The sequence below is a fragment of the Petromyzon marinus genome, chromosome 1 (genome assembly GCF_048934315.1).
Source record: "Petromyzon marinus isolate PM22_M1 ecotype Great Lakes invasive population chromosome 1, UKy_Petmar_22M1.pri1.0, whole genome shotgun sequence".
In the NCBI taxonomy this organism is placed as follows: domain Eukaryota; kingdom Metazoa; phylum Chordata; class Hyperoartia; order Petromyzontiformes; family Petromyzontidae; genus Petromyzon; species Petromyzon marinus.
Window position 1 is genome coordinate 4,920,460 of NC_133667.1, and position 16,398 is coordinate 4,936,857.

At 49.2% G+C, this 16,398-nt stretch overlaps 1 protein-coding gene across 1 annotated transcript in view; it reads right to left on the reverse strand.

Annotated features, from left to right (window-relative positions):
• LOC116941453 (uncharacterized) overlaps positions 1-16,398 on the reverse strand; it is a 176,782-nt gene that overhangs the window by 79,916 nt on the left and 80,468 nt on the right. The window contains exons 15-16 of the mRNA XM_076054086.1: positions 12,026-12,213; positions 11,630-11,717 (exon numbers count right to left, since the gene is read on the reverse strand). Of these exons, the coding sequence (XP_075910201.1) occupies positions 11,630-11,717; positions 12,026-12,213 (276 nt within the window). The remainder of the gene's footprint in view (positions 1-11,629; positions 11,718-12,025; positions 12,214-16,398) is intronic.

A 16,398-nucleotide genomic window follows, 5' to 3' on the forward strand; every position in this document is an offset into this window, starting at 1 on the left:
GGCGCAGCCTGAGTGAGGCCCAGTTAATCATACACATGGCGCAGCCTGAAGCCTAGTTAATCGCGCACATGGCGCAGCCTGAGTGAAGCCTAGTAAATTGTGCACGTGACACTGCCTGAGTGAGGCCTAGCTAATCGTGCACCTGGTGCAGCCTGAGTGAGGCCTAGTAAATCATGCACAAGGCGCAGCCTGAGTGAGGCCTGGCTGTGCACATGACACTGCCTGGGTGAGGCCTGGCGGATCGTGCACCTGGCGCAGCCTGAGAGAGGCCTGGTTAATCATGCACAAGGCGCAGCCTGAGTGAGGCCTGGTTGACAGTGCACCTGGCGCAGCCTGAGTGAGGCATGGTTGATCGCGCCCCTGGCGCAGCCTGAGTGAGGCCTAGTTAATAATGTGACGGACCACAAGCTGTGTTCCTAAGGCAACATTGCCGTGGACCCCAACCTGTGTTCCTGCCAAGGCAACATTGCCACGGACTCCAAGCTGTGTTCCTGCCAAAGCAACATTGCCACGAACTCCAAGCTGTGTTCCTGCCAAGGCAACATTGCCACGGACCCCAAGCTATGTTCCTGCCAAGGCAACATTGCCACGGACCCCAGGCTGTGTTCCTGCCAGGGCAGCATTGCCACAGACCCCAAGCTGTGCTCCTGCCAAGGCAACATTGCCACGGACCCCAAGCTGTGTTCCTGCCAAGGCAACATTGCCACGGACCCCAAGCTGTGTTCCTGCCCAGGCAACATTGCCACGGACCCCAAGCTGTGTTCCTGCCAAGGCAACATTGCCACGGACCCCAAGCTATGTTCCTGGAAAACTTCATGGAGATCGTCAAGATGGCCAAGGGTCGTGAATGAAGAATCCCCTGTGTAGGCTTCAGTAGGGCCATCTGGTCGGGCAGCAGAGACATGAGAGGCCAAGAAACGACATTCCAGTCGTGGGCTGAGCTCAAGGAGGGCTAGCTCGAGCACCATCCTGCGGCGGGGAAAGGAGGCGGTGCAAGCGGTTCAGCCGAGCCCACAACAGCCAAGAATCTGCTGTCCCTGTCTGGTGGGGGGGGGGGCTGTTCAACCCTAGCACATGGGCGAGAAGCCGTGCATGTGTGATGAGTGCGGCAAGACGTTTTCTCGCGCTCGGCCTACAAGTATATACATATTTTTTATTTTCCGCTTGTGTGTTAATCTGTGTTTATCCCGGATATTTTAGAGATGACAATTCTCCTGCTGTGTATCCTACTGCTGTCCCTCCCGGCCATATCAAGTGCCACACTCAACTCTACAAACAGCTACCCTCGTTACTTTGCGTCCATACTTGTTGCTCGATTTGCCACTACACCTGCTAATGAAAAAGCTCATAGACACTTCCACACTCCATCATTGTATCCTTTTAAACCCTATTATTGTCCCATTACTTCACCAGCACTGCTTCCAAACTTTATTCTGCTCTTAAAAATAACACCATCTGCGAGCTACTGCTATTCGTCCAAGGTTCGCCGCTCTTCATCCTTTCACAGAAAATACTTGTGCAAACTATTAATTCTACTTTTCTTATTTCTGGGTGGTATTGAGCTTCATCCTGGCCCAAATGAAAATAACTTGTATAATTCTGTAGATTTTTCTGGCAAGAAAGGTGTTGGTGTTCTACATGTCAACATCAGAGGGCTTGTGATTAAATTAAGTCAACTAAAACTAGAAGTGGCAAATCTTGACCCGGACATATTTTGCCTAACAGAAACATTTCTCACTCCTTCCGTCAATGACTTGCAGATTGCGATTGACAACTACAACCTTTTTCGGCTTGACCGAGGATCTACAGGAGGTGGAATTGCCATCTATGTTCGTAATACTATTGCATGTTCACTAGCTCTCTCCTTGTTTAAAAAATGTTGCTTTGAAGGTCTGGCTGTCAGAATAACTCTCCCCAAATAATCAACAGATATTGGTAGTGTGCTCCTATCGATCGCCTACTGGGAAGAATGTTGAAGCTGCATCTGCACTGAGAGAGCTTTTTGGGGGCCTCCCTAAATGTGAAATAGTTTGTGGGTGATCTAAATTGGAATTGGCTAAACCCGCCGGCCGTGGCCACAAATTTTGCGGATGAATTTAATCTGTTTCAATTAATAAATGTTCCCACAAGACCCAACCTAAAAAATCTGGGACAGTCATCTCTGCTTGACGTCCTATTGACAAATGCCTCTCACAATTTCACACTGACTGGTGTTCTGGGTAATAACCTTAGTGATCACTTCTTCATTTTTGGGGTGAGATCATCAGCCAGACCCAAAGCCCTCCCTAAATTGGTTGAGAAGCACTCTATGAGACACTTCAGCACTCAGGCATTTACTAATGATGTGCTTCACTCGGATATTGACAAGGTCTGTGATATCCCCAACCTGACTACGGCTTGGGAGACCATCAGGTACACGTTTCTCCAAATTCTTAACAAACATGCTCCGTTGGTTAGATTTAAAACTAAAGGCAACCGCCCACCATGGTTTGATCCTTTGATTACAAAGCTCATGAAAACTAGGGACAAGGATTGGGCATGTGCTCAGAAAAGTAATTTGGTCAATGACTGGCTAGAATACAGGATTTTAAGGAATAGATGCGTCAAAAAAATACGGCATGCAAAAAATGCCTACTTTTCCTCCACTCTCCTGGAATCACATGGAAATTCCAGGATTTTCTGGAAAACAATCAAATGTATCGAAAAGGCATCCAAAACAGACAATCTGCCCGTTGAGCTTAACCGAAATGGGGAATATTTTTCAGATCCCAAAAAAATAGTTGACAATTTTAACCTTCATTTTTCTGAAGCTGGTAATCTTTTTGATAATGTATTGGGAGTCACCCCTGCTCATGCAAATTCCTACACCCCTGTCCAAACATTAAACTAATTTAGTTTCCAGCCAATCCACGAAAGTAATGTTCTGAAACAACTAGCCTATCTTAAAGGGTCCTCCTCTACCGGAGCAGATAGTATTCCCGTCTTTGCTCTACTAACTGTTGGTCACCTAATATACAAACCTATAGCCCATATTTTCAACCTGTCCATCAAAGAAGCATCAGTTCTTCTAGAATGGAAACATTCCTATGTCCATCCACTTCACAAAGGGGGCCCTAAAGATGATCCATATAACTACCGACCTATCTCAATTTTGTCCCCGTTGATGATTTTTTTTAAATGATTGACCTACCAAATTAGCAGTTTCCTGTCCATCAACAATCTACTACATCTAAAACAATCTGGGTTCCGAAAAAAATACAGCACCACATCTGCTGCATTAGACTCTCTGAATCACATTTACAGTAGCCTTGATAATAAGCAGTACTGTGCCTGTCTTTTTCTAGACCTGTACAAAGCTTTTGATACAGTCGACCACAACACCCTGCTTAGTAAACTAAGTTGCCTCGGTTTTTCCGAAAACGCAGTAAAATGGTTACAAAATTACCTCTTTTCTCGCACCCAAACTGTATACACAGATGGTTGGAGGTCAAACAGTGTTAAGATAACAAAAGGGGTTCCACAGGGTTCCATCCTCGGCCCCTTTTTGTTCTCTCTTTATCTCAATGACTTGGGCACTGACCTGGATCATTCCAGGGTAAATCTTTTTGCAGATGACACGATACTGATTACTGCTGGCCGCTCTCCGGATGACGTGATTGCTAAGCTACAGGGTGATTTAAACAAACTACAACATCAGCTAGTTGCTCTTAAACTAGTCCTGAATACCTCCAAAACCAAGGTGCTATGCTTCTCACCAGGAATAAAGCAGGAAGTTACTTTTCCCCAATTACATTCCTTAAATAATTATCAAATAGAGCAAGTCAAGATCTATAAGTATCTTGGGGTCATCCTGGATTCAAAACTGAATTTTGAAGATCACATTGATTATATTGGTAAAAAGACAAAAATAAAAATTGGTTTTCTGTATCGACACAAGCACTGCTTCCCCCCAATGTTCCGTTTGGAATTGATAAAAGCTACCATACTGTCTCTACTTGACTACTGTGACATCGTGTATAAATCAGCCCCAAGTACTGTACTGAAGAAGCTTGATTCCACCTATCACTCGGCCTTAAGATTTACATTGAACTGCTCATATAGGACTCACTACTGTGATCTCTACATTGGGTCAAACTTAACATCTCTTAATGTTCGACGGCTTGTGCACCAGCTCTTATTTATTCACGATGTACTTACAAAAAAAATCCGCAGACTACCTGCTGGATCTCCTCTCTGTTTCAAAGAACAAATTCGACCTCAGGTCTTCGCTCATTTACCAGCTTCACATTCCCTATTGCCGTACAAAAACTGGAGGAAGGGCCTTTGCCATTGATGCCCCCAGGGTCTGGAATGCTATTGCCAATAAACTGCAACTTAAATCGCTACCAATGAGATATTCTCTCAAAACTGCTCTAGAGGAGTTGTACACCCCTAGCTGCCACTGCTATTCATTAGCGTAAAATAAAATAAAATGTTTCGCTCCGGATTACGCTGCAATGTATTATCTGTATTTTGATTTAGCGTGCTGATCTTAAAGGTGCATTGGACAATTTGATACTCCAACTGATGCTTCTGTTGTTGTGGAGTAACTCATGCAGCCAGCTATGGCTCTATGATTTCGTGTTACATGTTATTTATGTAGTTTATTGTAAAAATTCGGTCACAGTCCCTATGATCACTGTTACGTTGCAATTATGGCTTTATTTTTTGGTAATTTCGAAAACTTTTTGGTTTGGACATGTTTGTTTTGTTGTAGTACGGAGTTAGACTGATGGCCTTAATCTAAGTTTTCTTGTGGTTGTTGTTATTTGACTTGCATCCCACTGGGATTTTTTGCACACAGCGTTGGTGTACGGTGCTTTTTTCAGGAATATTTTGCTGTTTTTTTCACAGGATTTTCTGTTTGCACAGTCACATAGTCACTTTAAGATGTTTTCTTGTTCGTGTTTTTGTTTTTTTGTTTTGTTGTGGAATGGCTCACTGGGCTATACCAAAATAAATAAACTGAAAACTGACTCTGACACACATACACACATTGCCGTACACACATCGACTGACACAGACTCCCACACAAACATACCTGTACTCACACACGCACATAGAGGCACACACACATGGACTTATGCACACACACACACACATGGACTCACACGCACACGTGGACCAAAACACACAGAAAGAAATGGACTTACACTGACTGACATGGAGCAACGCACACACTCCGACTAACACACACGCACATCGACTGACACAAACACACAGACATATCGACTCACACACACAAACACATAGACTCTGACACACAGACTCACACACACACATTGACTCACACACATACAGACACATCGACTTACACACACACATCGCCGTGGACATGCACATCGACCCACATGCACACATGGACTTAGACGCAGGCATTATTATTGTGAAAAGAAGTAACTTAATTTAAAAAGATTAGTTGTCTATACACGCACACCACGCACACACATTGACTAACACACACACACATGGACTTACGCACACACACATCGACGGTATGCACTATCACTACAGCAGTGCACAAGGACAGTGGTGGTACCTGCTTAAACTACAGCAGTGCAAACCGACTGTGGTGGTTCGTATCACTACAGCAGTGGCTAGTGACTGTGGTGTAACCTGCTATTAATACAGCAGTGCATACTGTGGTGGTACCTGCTATCAGTACAGCAGTGCATACTGACTGTAGTGGTAGCTGGTATGATTACAGCAGTGCATACAGTGGTGGTACCTGCTTTAGCTACTGCAGTGCATACGGAATTTGGTACCTGCTATAATTACAGCAGTGCAAAGTGTGGTGGTACCTGCTTTTCCTACAGCAGTGCATGCATACTGTGGTGTAAGCTGCTATGATTAGAGCAGGGCAAGCAACAGTGGTGGTACCTGCTATGACAGCAGTGCATAGTGACTGTGGTGGTACCTGCTAGCACTACAGTAGTACATGCTGACTGTATAGTAGTATATATGGAATCTATAGCACAAAGTAGTAAGCAGAGTGGCGTAGTGAGGCCTAGTCCTGTGCAGAGCCCCCGGGCTCGCCTAGATTTCCCAGCCTGCCGAGATGTGATCTTGGCAGGCTGGGGGCTGGGCCGGTTCCCCCGGCAACGCGACAATAATGTGCTGTAAGCGCTATAATAATGATATGTAGGGGCTCTATAGTAGCTTCAGGACTCATTGGGGTATCATTGGGGTGTGGTTGGGAGAATAGGACATCGCACAGTGAAGAATGTACGTGTTTGGTGTGTTTTAGCTGCATGTGTAAGGCGAAAGAAAATTTGTGGCGATTGTGTGTGCGTTGCTAGGGGCAACCCATGTGGGCAGTGCAAAGTGTAATGAGATAAAAATAAAATTATAAGACAAATTAGTGAGACTTACGTCTTATCTAAAAGCATATAATATAAAAGTGTGCGACTTACCTTGGGCGATGGCGCGTGTGGATTGCTGGGAGTAACCTCGTGGGCGCTGTGCGTAAGTGCAGCTGGCTGCGTTGTGAGGCAGGGCGCAGCGAAGCGAAATAAATAAATAATATGACAACTAACTGAAAAGTTTAATAAATATCTCTAAAAAACGCTAAATAAACTAATGTAAAGGTGACGGACGTGAAAAGGGAATAGCCTATTCCCACCGCGGGGCTTAGGGCGTGCTGGCTGCCAATTGTTTGTGTACGTGAAGGCCACCGTTCGAGAGGCAAATCCCTCGCAAGAGCGGAGACAGGCCGGCAAGGCACACGCCCGGCCGCCTTTGTGTCCTCACAGCAATTACTCATTTGAGGCTGAGTCGACCTAGGAGAGGCCCAGGACCAGTTAAAATAATCGTCACCGGTGGTGGCCGTGAGCGGGAATCGAACTCGGGTCGCCGAGTCCATAGCGCAGCGTAGCGCTAACCACTACACTACGATGCGTTACGCTTCCACATGCGTGGGTCGCGTGACAGATTTGACGTCACAGCGCACTTGCCGTGCAAAAAAAAGTATGCATTATTGACCCCCCCCCCCAAAAAAAAGTTTATTTTTAGAATTTTTGCATGGTGTACAGTTTGAAAAGTACCCACATGGCAAATTTCAAGTTTGTTGCATGTTGGGAAGTACGCTACACATTTTGAACAGACACACATTCACAAATTTGCCTTTTATATGTGGAGATATAAAAGGGAAATTTGTGAATGTGACTGTTCAAAATGTTTAGCGTACTTCCCGACATGCAACAAACTTGAAATTTGCCATGTGGGTACTTCCCAGACTGTACACCATGCAAAAATTAGAAAAATAGACTTTTGTATATTTTTTTTGGGGGGGTGGGGGTGCGCAGTAATGAATATTTTTTTGCACGGCAAGTGAGCTGTGACGTCAGATCTGTCATGTCACCCGCGCATGCGTAGTGCTTAGCGCGCTGCGCGACGAACCCGGCGACCCGAGGTCGAATCCCGCTCACAGCCACCACAGGTGACGATTATTTGAACCGGTCATGGGCCTCCCCTAGGTCGACTCAGCCTCAAACGAGTAACTGGTGTGGTGTGTGAACATCGCCACTGGGGAGACAAAGGCGGCCGGGCGTGGTGAATCCAAGTCCCGGGCGAAGCCGGGTTGTAAAGCTAGTCGAATATAATCCATCATCACTCCAGCAATGCAAACACGCGTATTTATATATTTATTTACAATACAGGACGTGCTGGGAATGATGGTGGGACACACAAACTGTAGCTTAGGGGATGTATATGCGTAAGCACACACAAGTTGTAGGATGTATGACATACACGTTGTAGGATAATGCATTTGACACACACGTTGTAGGATAATGTATTTGACACCCACACGCAGTATATAGAATGTATAATAGAGACACACACTGTATAAGTCATGTTGAACACACAGTCTCTAGTCTACTGCAGTTGGTCGCGGCTGGCGGCCACTGGGGTCCCCCCATGCCGGGCAGGGTGGAGAGTCAGGCCGGCTGAGCGCTCCACCCCAGTGAGGGGGAGTCGGGAGCAGAGGGGAGAGCGCTGGAGAAGCGGGGCAGGACTTGGGCTCGGGTGGCAGCACCCTGACACCGGGGCAGGCAAGTGCTGCTCGCCCGGCTGCAAGAGCCTGGAGAATGGTGAAAGTTAAACTACTTCATTATAGATTTGAAGTTTTCATGGTTCTTTCGGTAAAGTCACGTAGATGAAAAATTAAATAAAAATAAATAATAGTAAATTAAATCACGACGTTTCGATTGCAACACAAGCAATCATCATCTGGTGTGATAACCACAGTAAGAAAATGTTTACTGAAGTGGGAGAGAAGCCGGAGTTAGGAAGGCTGTAAGAGGCAGAGAGGGCGGTAGAGGCGGGGGGAGAGTGGGGGTGGGGGAGAACAGGGAGTGAGTGAGCGTTGCGTGTACGCTCGGTAATGGGACGCGAGACGGTGGGGGGTGGGGGGGAAGTGGGCGGGGCTAGAAATTAAAGGCTGTGATTCCTGGAGGTGCGCGGGGGGGAGCAAACGGCAACACGATTGCTGCCAAGAAAGATGATAGTGGAGCCCAAAACAAAATAGTCGCATTGCTGAACGCTGAGGATACAATTAACTCGGTAAAATAGACTAGTACCAGGTAAATAAGATAGAGCAACTAAGAACAATTACATTTTTACTTGGTTAATAACATCTTTCCAATGATTGCTCAATTTGTATCCATCATCTCGGTTGAAGTTATGTCTATGTTTATATATCTGGATGGCTTCATGAACAAATCTCTGATAGTAGCCAGACGGCTTGCAGAGCACCTTGGTTTCGGAAAAGACAATATCATGAGAGCCCACAGCATTATAGCAATTATCAGCAACGGTGGAGGAATTCGTCCTGCCGTGTTTCAGATCTGACATGTGCTCGCAGATACGGTCAGAGACATGACGTTTCGTTTCCCCAATGTAACAATCACCACAGATGCAACTTAGTTTGTAGACACCAGGGTATTGCAAGTCAGGAACTACTTACCAGTGAGGCCGGGGCCTCAAGGTAAAGTTAGTGAGGGGACGATCCTCACCGATGCCCAAGAAGAAGGCTGTGAGTTAAGCCAAGCCTCCCAGGACATCGTTGAATGTCCTGTGGCGTGGTCTGTTCGCTACCTTGCTAGTCCGACTTCGCCTGGACACCCTCCCTGCCGCTGAGACATCTCAACGCACAAAGAGGCGCTCCCTCTGGGCTGCTTTCTTGACACTGCACCGCTCAATGCAGTCTCCACTGAGTAAGCGCTGGGAGCTGAGAATTTTAATTCCTAAATGTTCTTTCCTAGTTGCAGCCCAGGGATTTAGATGAGGAAATACTTTTTGAGTGCGCTGATGTTAATTGTTTAGGGACGCAGCGTTTAGTTGTCATTTCAAGGCTGTTGACTGGAGGACTGGATAGAGACAGAGTGAGACAGGCACAAAGACGTGGAGACAGAGAAACACACAAGAGGACACGGAGATAAACATAGACACACGGTGACAGCGGTGACGTGCGGTGAGCTCAATGGCTGGGGAGGCACTGGCTAGTGTCAGAGCCAGTCACACAGAGGGGGGCGTGGCCTCACGGAGGGGGCGTGGTCTCACTGATAGCTGCCTCTCCTGGTGCTTTTTCATTGCAGTTTCATGACGAGACCAGCGAGCCTAAATATATTTATACACGTACGTGAAATAAGTTACCTGGAGTATGGAAGGCAAGGACATGAAATTAAGGGGTCTACAAACATTACATTGGTGACATACTGAGATAGTAACAGGCATGCGCTTATTGCCCACGCTCCATCCAGTTACTGAGGGGTTGTGCAATCAGAGGGGAGGCTGAGCTTGTCGCTGCCTCACCTCTCGTCTCTTCCTGTATTTGCAGTGGAGCGCCGCAAATTTGGCGATTTTGACTATAAAAATGATTGGAATCGTACATAAATGACATTTATAACACAGATCAGTGGAAAAATCTTAATATTTATTTTATTTATTCTTTTTTTTACTTTTCGTAACAGCTATTTTCATTGGAGTATGACAGGTGAGGCTCTGCCTCCCCTGCCTCCCCTGACCGCACGTCCCTGGGTGACAAAGATTCTTCGAGAACGGTGACCAGTGAGCCCCAGGGTTTCAAGCCGAACTCGACTTAGCAGTGTGACAAAGAACCACAGTCACAGAGTGACAACAAACTGGAGTAACAATGTGTCCTGAGTCCTTGAATTGCTTACCTTGCAACCGTGCCCCAGTGTGACAGGGAGCAGGGAATTTCAGGAATATAAATACAAAGCGACCTATCTCTTTGGTTACAGGTTTGGCGTAACTCTAGACCCTAGGCTGAATCTCACATGGTCAGGTGCTCTTAGCCACTGTGTGCTCCCAGTGGCGCTCAGTCGTGGGTGCTGGTGAGATTGTGACTTGCCTTTGACGGTGATCATCCAGACACGTGCGACCCTGGTGCTTGGTTCAGCTCAGTGCTCTTGACAAAGCAAATCTTATAAGTGGAGTCCAACCGCCCCTGCTTACATGCATATATTACCCGCCCCAGCGTGCAGTTAACGTACATCGTCCACTCAGGGCCTTTTCTGCAGGAGCTGTGCCCTTGCACCTTGGACTGTGCCCTGGCAACTCGTGTTATCCAGAGCGAGCGACCACACGGACATGGAACTCTTGTGAACTTGCGTGACGGGTGAATACAACTGTGTGGGAATGTCGTGGGAAGTTGTTTTTATTGTTGCCCTGATGCACCTTGCCACTCAGGATTAGGAATTCTCTACCGACACTCAACAACTTAAGTTCGTGGTGGTTTTGGTGTTATTAAAGAGAGGTTATTTTGCAGCTTGGGCTCTATTTCATCCAGGGTGAGCACTGGAAAGACCGTGTGAGTGGATGTGGCAGAATATAAGGGGGAGACCTACACCTACCCCCATAACACAGGTACACTGCAGTACAGGGAATGTGTAAGACACACCGTGATATAGGAAATGTATAACACATACAACCACTCACGTGGTGTAGTATAGGGAACGTATGAGACGCTCTAGTATAATGAATATGTAATGAGAGAACGCCATCTACAGGGCGATGAGGTGTATCTGCACAGTCACCATTGAGAAACTGGCATCCAATTCTAAGTGGGGATTCCATCTGGGCCAAGGGTGACAGGCGGAGTTAGAAGGAATGTACAAGATCCATCTAGAAGATTCCACAAGGGGGCGTAGCTGGAGGCGGAGCTTTGCTCCACTGAGAGGAATATAAGGGGAGGCAGTGAGAGGACCCTTGGTCGGTGTGGGAAGCTTCGGGTCCGGACTGCATCACCGTTCAACCTCTCCTCGCCCACGACCACGTGGCGAGCTCCCAGAAAGCAACCTCTCCTCCCGGCATGCCACCAGCCAGCGGCGGGATCGGGGAGAGAGAGAGAGGCGTGCCACATCGGAGAAAGAGAGAGAGGCTTGTACGGGCAGATCGAGAGAGGGGAAATACCCGGAGAGAGAAGAAGCGGAGCTGTGCAGAGTTATATTAATAAAAAGGACGCCAGTCAACAACCGTCGTGGAAGTCGTTTATTACAATTGTATAAGACACTAGTATAATGAATGTAAAGGACTCGCACATACAGGGAGTGGTTGGGCTGGTACGTACATGCTGTAGTGCATGATGGAGCTGCAGTCGTAGGGGGTGGACACGTCATGCGCATGTGATTTCATCTTCACGATTTGACTCTTCCATTCTAAAAAAGAAACAATGTTCACCATTTAATACTTAAAAAAACTTAGAATTCATATTTCTCCTTGTTACAAACTCAACCACTTGTAACATAATGTTGTGGTGCAGACGTAGTATATGTGCTTGTGTTATAAAATAGCTCATGTTCCGCTTTTTACGGACAGTTGATAAGAGATGAGTGCACCGCGAGTGCCCAGCCACTCTGGCAGGAATGGAGGATCGGCACTCATGGCACCAGTCGCAGCTCGGAAGCAGCTGTCACGAGCGGTGCTAAGCCTGCACCGTGGGATGGAGTCACAAACGCCTTCTCACCTTCCTTGATGTTCTCGCTCAGCACCCAGACGTGGTCGTCACGGTCGCTGCGGCAGTGCTCGTGGTGGAAGCCGAGCGCGTGCATCAACTCGTGCAGAACCGTGCCCTTGGTCACCTTCCCGGGTACCAGGGACAGATCCTGGCCTCCACCCTGCCTCCCCACGTACGACCAGCTCTTGCTGAGAGACCTGAAAGCAGAAATCATTCACTGGTGTCAAGCAATTATTTTTAATGCATTCAGAAAATGTAGATTTGGAATCCTGGTATAAATGAGTCAATGCATTTGCATGCAACAGCATAAAAGAGTGAATTGTCATTGTCATGGCCCCGGACAAGGTGGAGGGAAATAAATTAAGAATGTTCATAATAGAGGTTTTTGGGTTAGATCGCGTTATTTATAAATGTGTCGTAGCCCTCCACCACCCGACACGGCCAATCAGCAAAAAAATTGTAACGTTGACAAAAGACAAATAGTTCACTACTTTAGCCCACCGGTGTGTTGAAGAGTGAATCCACAACATTTACAGTTTGAGTACGACGTTTCGCTGGTAATTACGGTTTTTAAAATTTTATTCAGTATCTCAGCGGAGACAACAAAAACAAAACAAAGCAAAACCGAGGGGCCGCCCCTCGCTCGCGCCATAAAGGCCCCGCTCGGCCACCGACCCATCCTCTGGACCGGAGTCACCCCTGCTACAGCACTGGAGGGGCAACCTCCTCTTCCAGCCACGCACACCTTCACCCCTGGACGCCGGCGAGGCCCCCCTCCCCGCCCTCCCCCCCCCCCCCCCCGGACGCCCTAGCCCACCCTGGACAGCGGCCACTTCCATCGTTCCCTTGCGGTATCGCGCCCCATTTTCACCCGGTCCACCTCCACCACCCTTTCCAACAATCTCCTCGCAACATAACATGTCTCCAACGGGGACATCAGGGACCCCTCCAGCTCCTTCTTTCGCGCTTTCCACAGCAACTCCTTCGTCGCTCCTATTACAGCCCACACCTGGTCCCTGTCCTCCCTGCCCACCCCCCGCAGCTCTCCCCACATGACGTCCCGTGCCGTCACCCTCGACAGCGCGAAACGGGCCAGCAACGGTTTACTTCTCCGCCAGACCTCCTGGGCAAAAGGGCACGCCACCATCACATGCGCTGCAGTTTCGTCCGCGTTGTAGCCCCTCGGGCACTTGGGGGTATGCACCATTTGGCGGCTGTACAAGAAACCCCGCGTCTCCAACCTGTCCTGGACAGCCAGCCATGACAGGTTCCTCTGCTCCTTCGTGAGCGCTGCTGACAAAACATTCCGCCAAATCTTCCCGTGCATCTCCTTCTTCGCACCGGCCAGCTCGTCACAGGCCTCCTCCTTCTCCACCGCAGCCCGCACCTCCCTGGGAGCCCACCGGCCCCCCCACCGGTTCAGGCTGTGCTGCCCGACGTAGCTCCTCACCACGTCGCTGACCCAGCCCCCCGGCCAGTCCAAAGGAGTGCTCCTTCCTATCTCAGTCATCCCGAGCCCCCGCAACCGCCACGTCAGTCGATACCTCATATAACACGCTGCCTTGCCCCGCGGCTCCACAGAGAAGAACAGCCGCAGCGCGTTGCAGACAAAAGTCGATTGCAGGGTATACCCCACATTTGGGGCACCCCTCCCCCCATTCCGGACCTGCAGACACACCACGGCCCTCCTCACCCTCTCCATCCCTCCCCCCCAGATAAGCCTGAAAATCGCCGAGGTCAAGGCCTTAGCCTCCCTCCCACCTGGCGGGATAATCTGCACCAAGTAGTTTAGGGATGGTAATATTTCTGTCTTTACCACCATAATCCTACCGGCCGACATGAGCAGCCTCCAAGCCCACGTACCCAGACAGCCCTTTACCTTCCTCACCCCCTTCTCCCAGCTATTTTCCCTCATCCTATCCCCACAGAAGAACACCCCCAGTATCTTTATCCCCTCTGTTTGTAGACTCAGTTCCGGCGGCCGACCCTCAAAAAGCCTCGAGTCTCCAAAAACCATCAGCTCACTTTTCCCCACACTAACCTTCAATCCGGAGGCTGCAAAGAACCTCCCCATCCCCTCCATTGCACTACATACCGATGCCATGTGCCTGCATAACGGCCACATCGTCCATGTACAGTGTCACCTTTCCCTGCTCCTTGCTCCCCGGTATTACCACCCCCCTAATCCTCTGGTCATTCCTTATCATCTGCGCCAGAGGCTCCATGCACATGACAAATAGTACTGGGGACATCGGGCATCCCTGCCGCACCCCGGATCCCACTGGAATGATCCCGGAGCGTTCCCCATTTATCAGGAGCCTGGCCCTGAGCCCCCCATAGAGTCGCTTCACCCACTCCACCAGGGGCCCACTCACCCCCATCCTCTCCATCACCGCCAGCATGAATTCATGAGAAAGGCGGTCGAAGGCCTTGTCCAGGTCCAGACTTCGGATTCCTAACAGGCACCCCCTCTCTCTCTCGCCTTCAATCGCCTCCCTCAAAACCACCAAAGTGTCCGCGATCCTCCTCCCTGGGACCGCACACGTCTGGTCCGGCCCAACCACCTCACCCACCACCTTCCCCAGTCACCCCACGACCACCCTTGCCACGATCTTGTAGTCTGCATTCAGGAGGGTTATTGGCCTCCAACTTCCCAGGTCCCTACGGTCCCCCTTCCCTTTATAAATCAACGTGACCAGGCCCTCCCGCATGTCGTCTGGCACCCGCCCCTCCTCCAGAGTTTCCCTACAAATTTGCATAATAACCTTTTTCAGGAGTTCCCAGAATTTTATATAGAAGTCCGCTGGCATCCCGTCCGGGCCTGGGGTCCTGTTCTTGTTCAGCCCCTTCACCACCCCTTCCACTTCTTCCCGTCGAATCCTCTCCCCTAGCGCCTCCGGGTTCTCAACCCTCTTCCCGAATGCCCCCAGCAGCTCCTCCCGCCGCCCCCCATCTATCACTTTTCCCTTATACAATTCCCCATAAAAGTCCTCCGCTACACTAATAATCCCTTCTATCGTCACTTGTCTACCCCTAGTAGGACTAACCAGCTCCCTTATTTCATTGTCTCCCTCCCTACCCGCCTTAAAGAAAAATATTGTACACTGCTCCCTATCCTCTGTTGCCTTGACCCTCGCCCTATACACTAATTTCCTAGTCCTCTTTTCCAGGACTGAGGCTACCCTCCCTTTCAACTCCTCTATCCTTTCTCCCACCGGGAACCCTAGCTCTAGCAGTCTATACAGCCTTTCTAACCTAGCGTTCCACTGTCTCAATTCCATACCCACTCTCTTCCTCCTACTATAACGCTGAAAGAACGTTCTTATCCTATGCTTTATCAGCACACCTGCAGCATCCTCCAGCTGGTATATGCTCGCGTGAAGTCCTCCGCCACCTCCTGATCCACCAGCAAGCCCACATTCATCTTCCACACACCCTTCTCCTCTTCACCCCACCTGGGATCACAAGCCCCGCAACCACCATTCTGTGATCCGAGAGGGGAAAAGGTTCCGCCCCCGCACTTCCCACATTCACCTTGTCGGAGGCGAAAATAAAATCGATACGTGACTGTGTTCCCCCACTCTTATCCGCCCACGTGAACCCTGGCCGCGTGCCATGAACCCTCCTGAACGTATCCACCATCCCAAAGTCCTCCATCAACTCCCTCAGTTTCCTGGAAGAGGAATCTAATTTCCTCCTCCCCTTTACCGACACCAAATCCGCCAGACATAATGGGCAGTTAAAATCGCCCCCACAATGACCTGCCTCCTGGTGGCCAGTAGGCCCGCCAGGCTCTCCCACACCTCCGTCCTGTCCATACATCGTAACGGGCCATACATATTTATCAGCCTTAGCTCCACACCCTGATAAGATGCATCTACACAGAGCCGACCCGGTATTATTTCCTGGGTCCCTTCCACTCTCATTCCCCTTCTTCCTAGGAGGGTAACCACGCCTGTACATCTGTTCCCGTTGCTGCCGGGCCAAATGTAGTGTCCCTTCCATTCGTCCAGCAGAGCCTCCGACCCTAGGGTATAGGGTAGGTGACATTCTTGGAGGAAAATTACGTCACGTCTGGTGATCTGCAGCCACTGCATGATCGCCGCCCTCCTTCCCTTCCCCTTCATCCCTCTCACATTAACAGATGCTACAGATATGTCCATGCCGAGACGTGCATTAGTCCGTGTCGGACTCCGGTGCGCGCTCCCCCCGTCTGCCTTTGTCCGCCTTCTCCTTCACCTTTTTTCTCCCCTTCAACCTCCGGGGCTTCCCCCGGTTCCAACGTCCCCCCCCCCCTTCCACCCACCTCCACCCAGATTCCCCTGAATCCGGCGAGGATCCTGAAAGGCTCCCATCTTGCTGGGGACTAGCTTCTTTCAGAA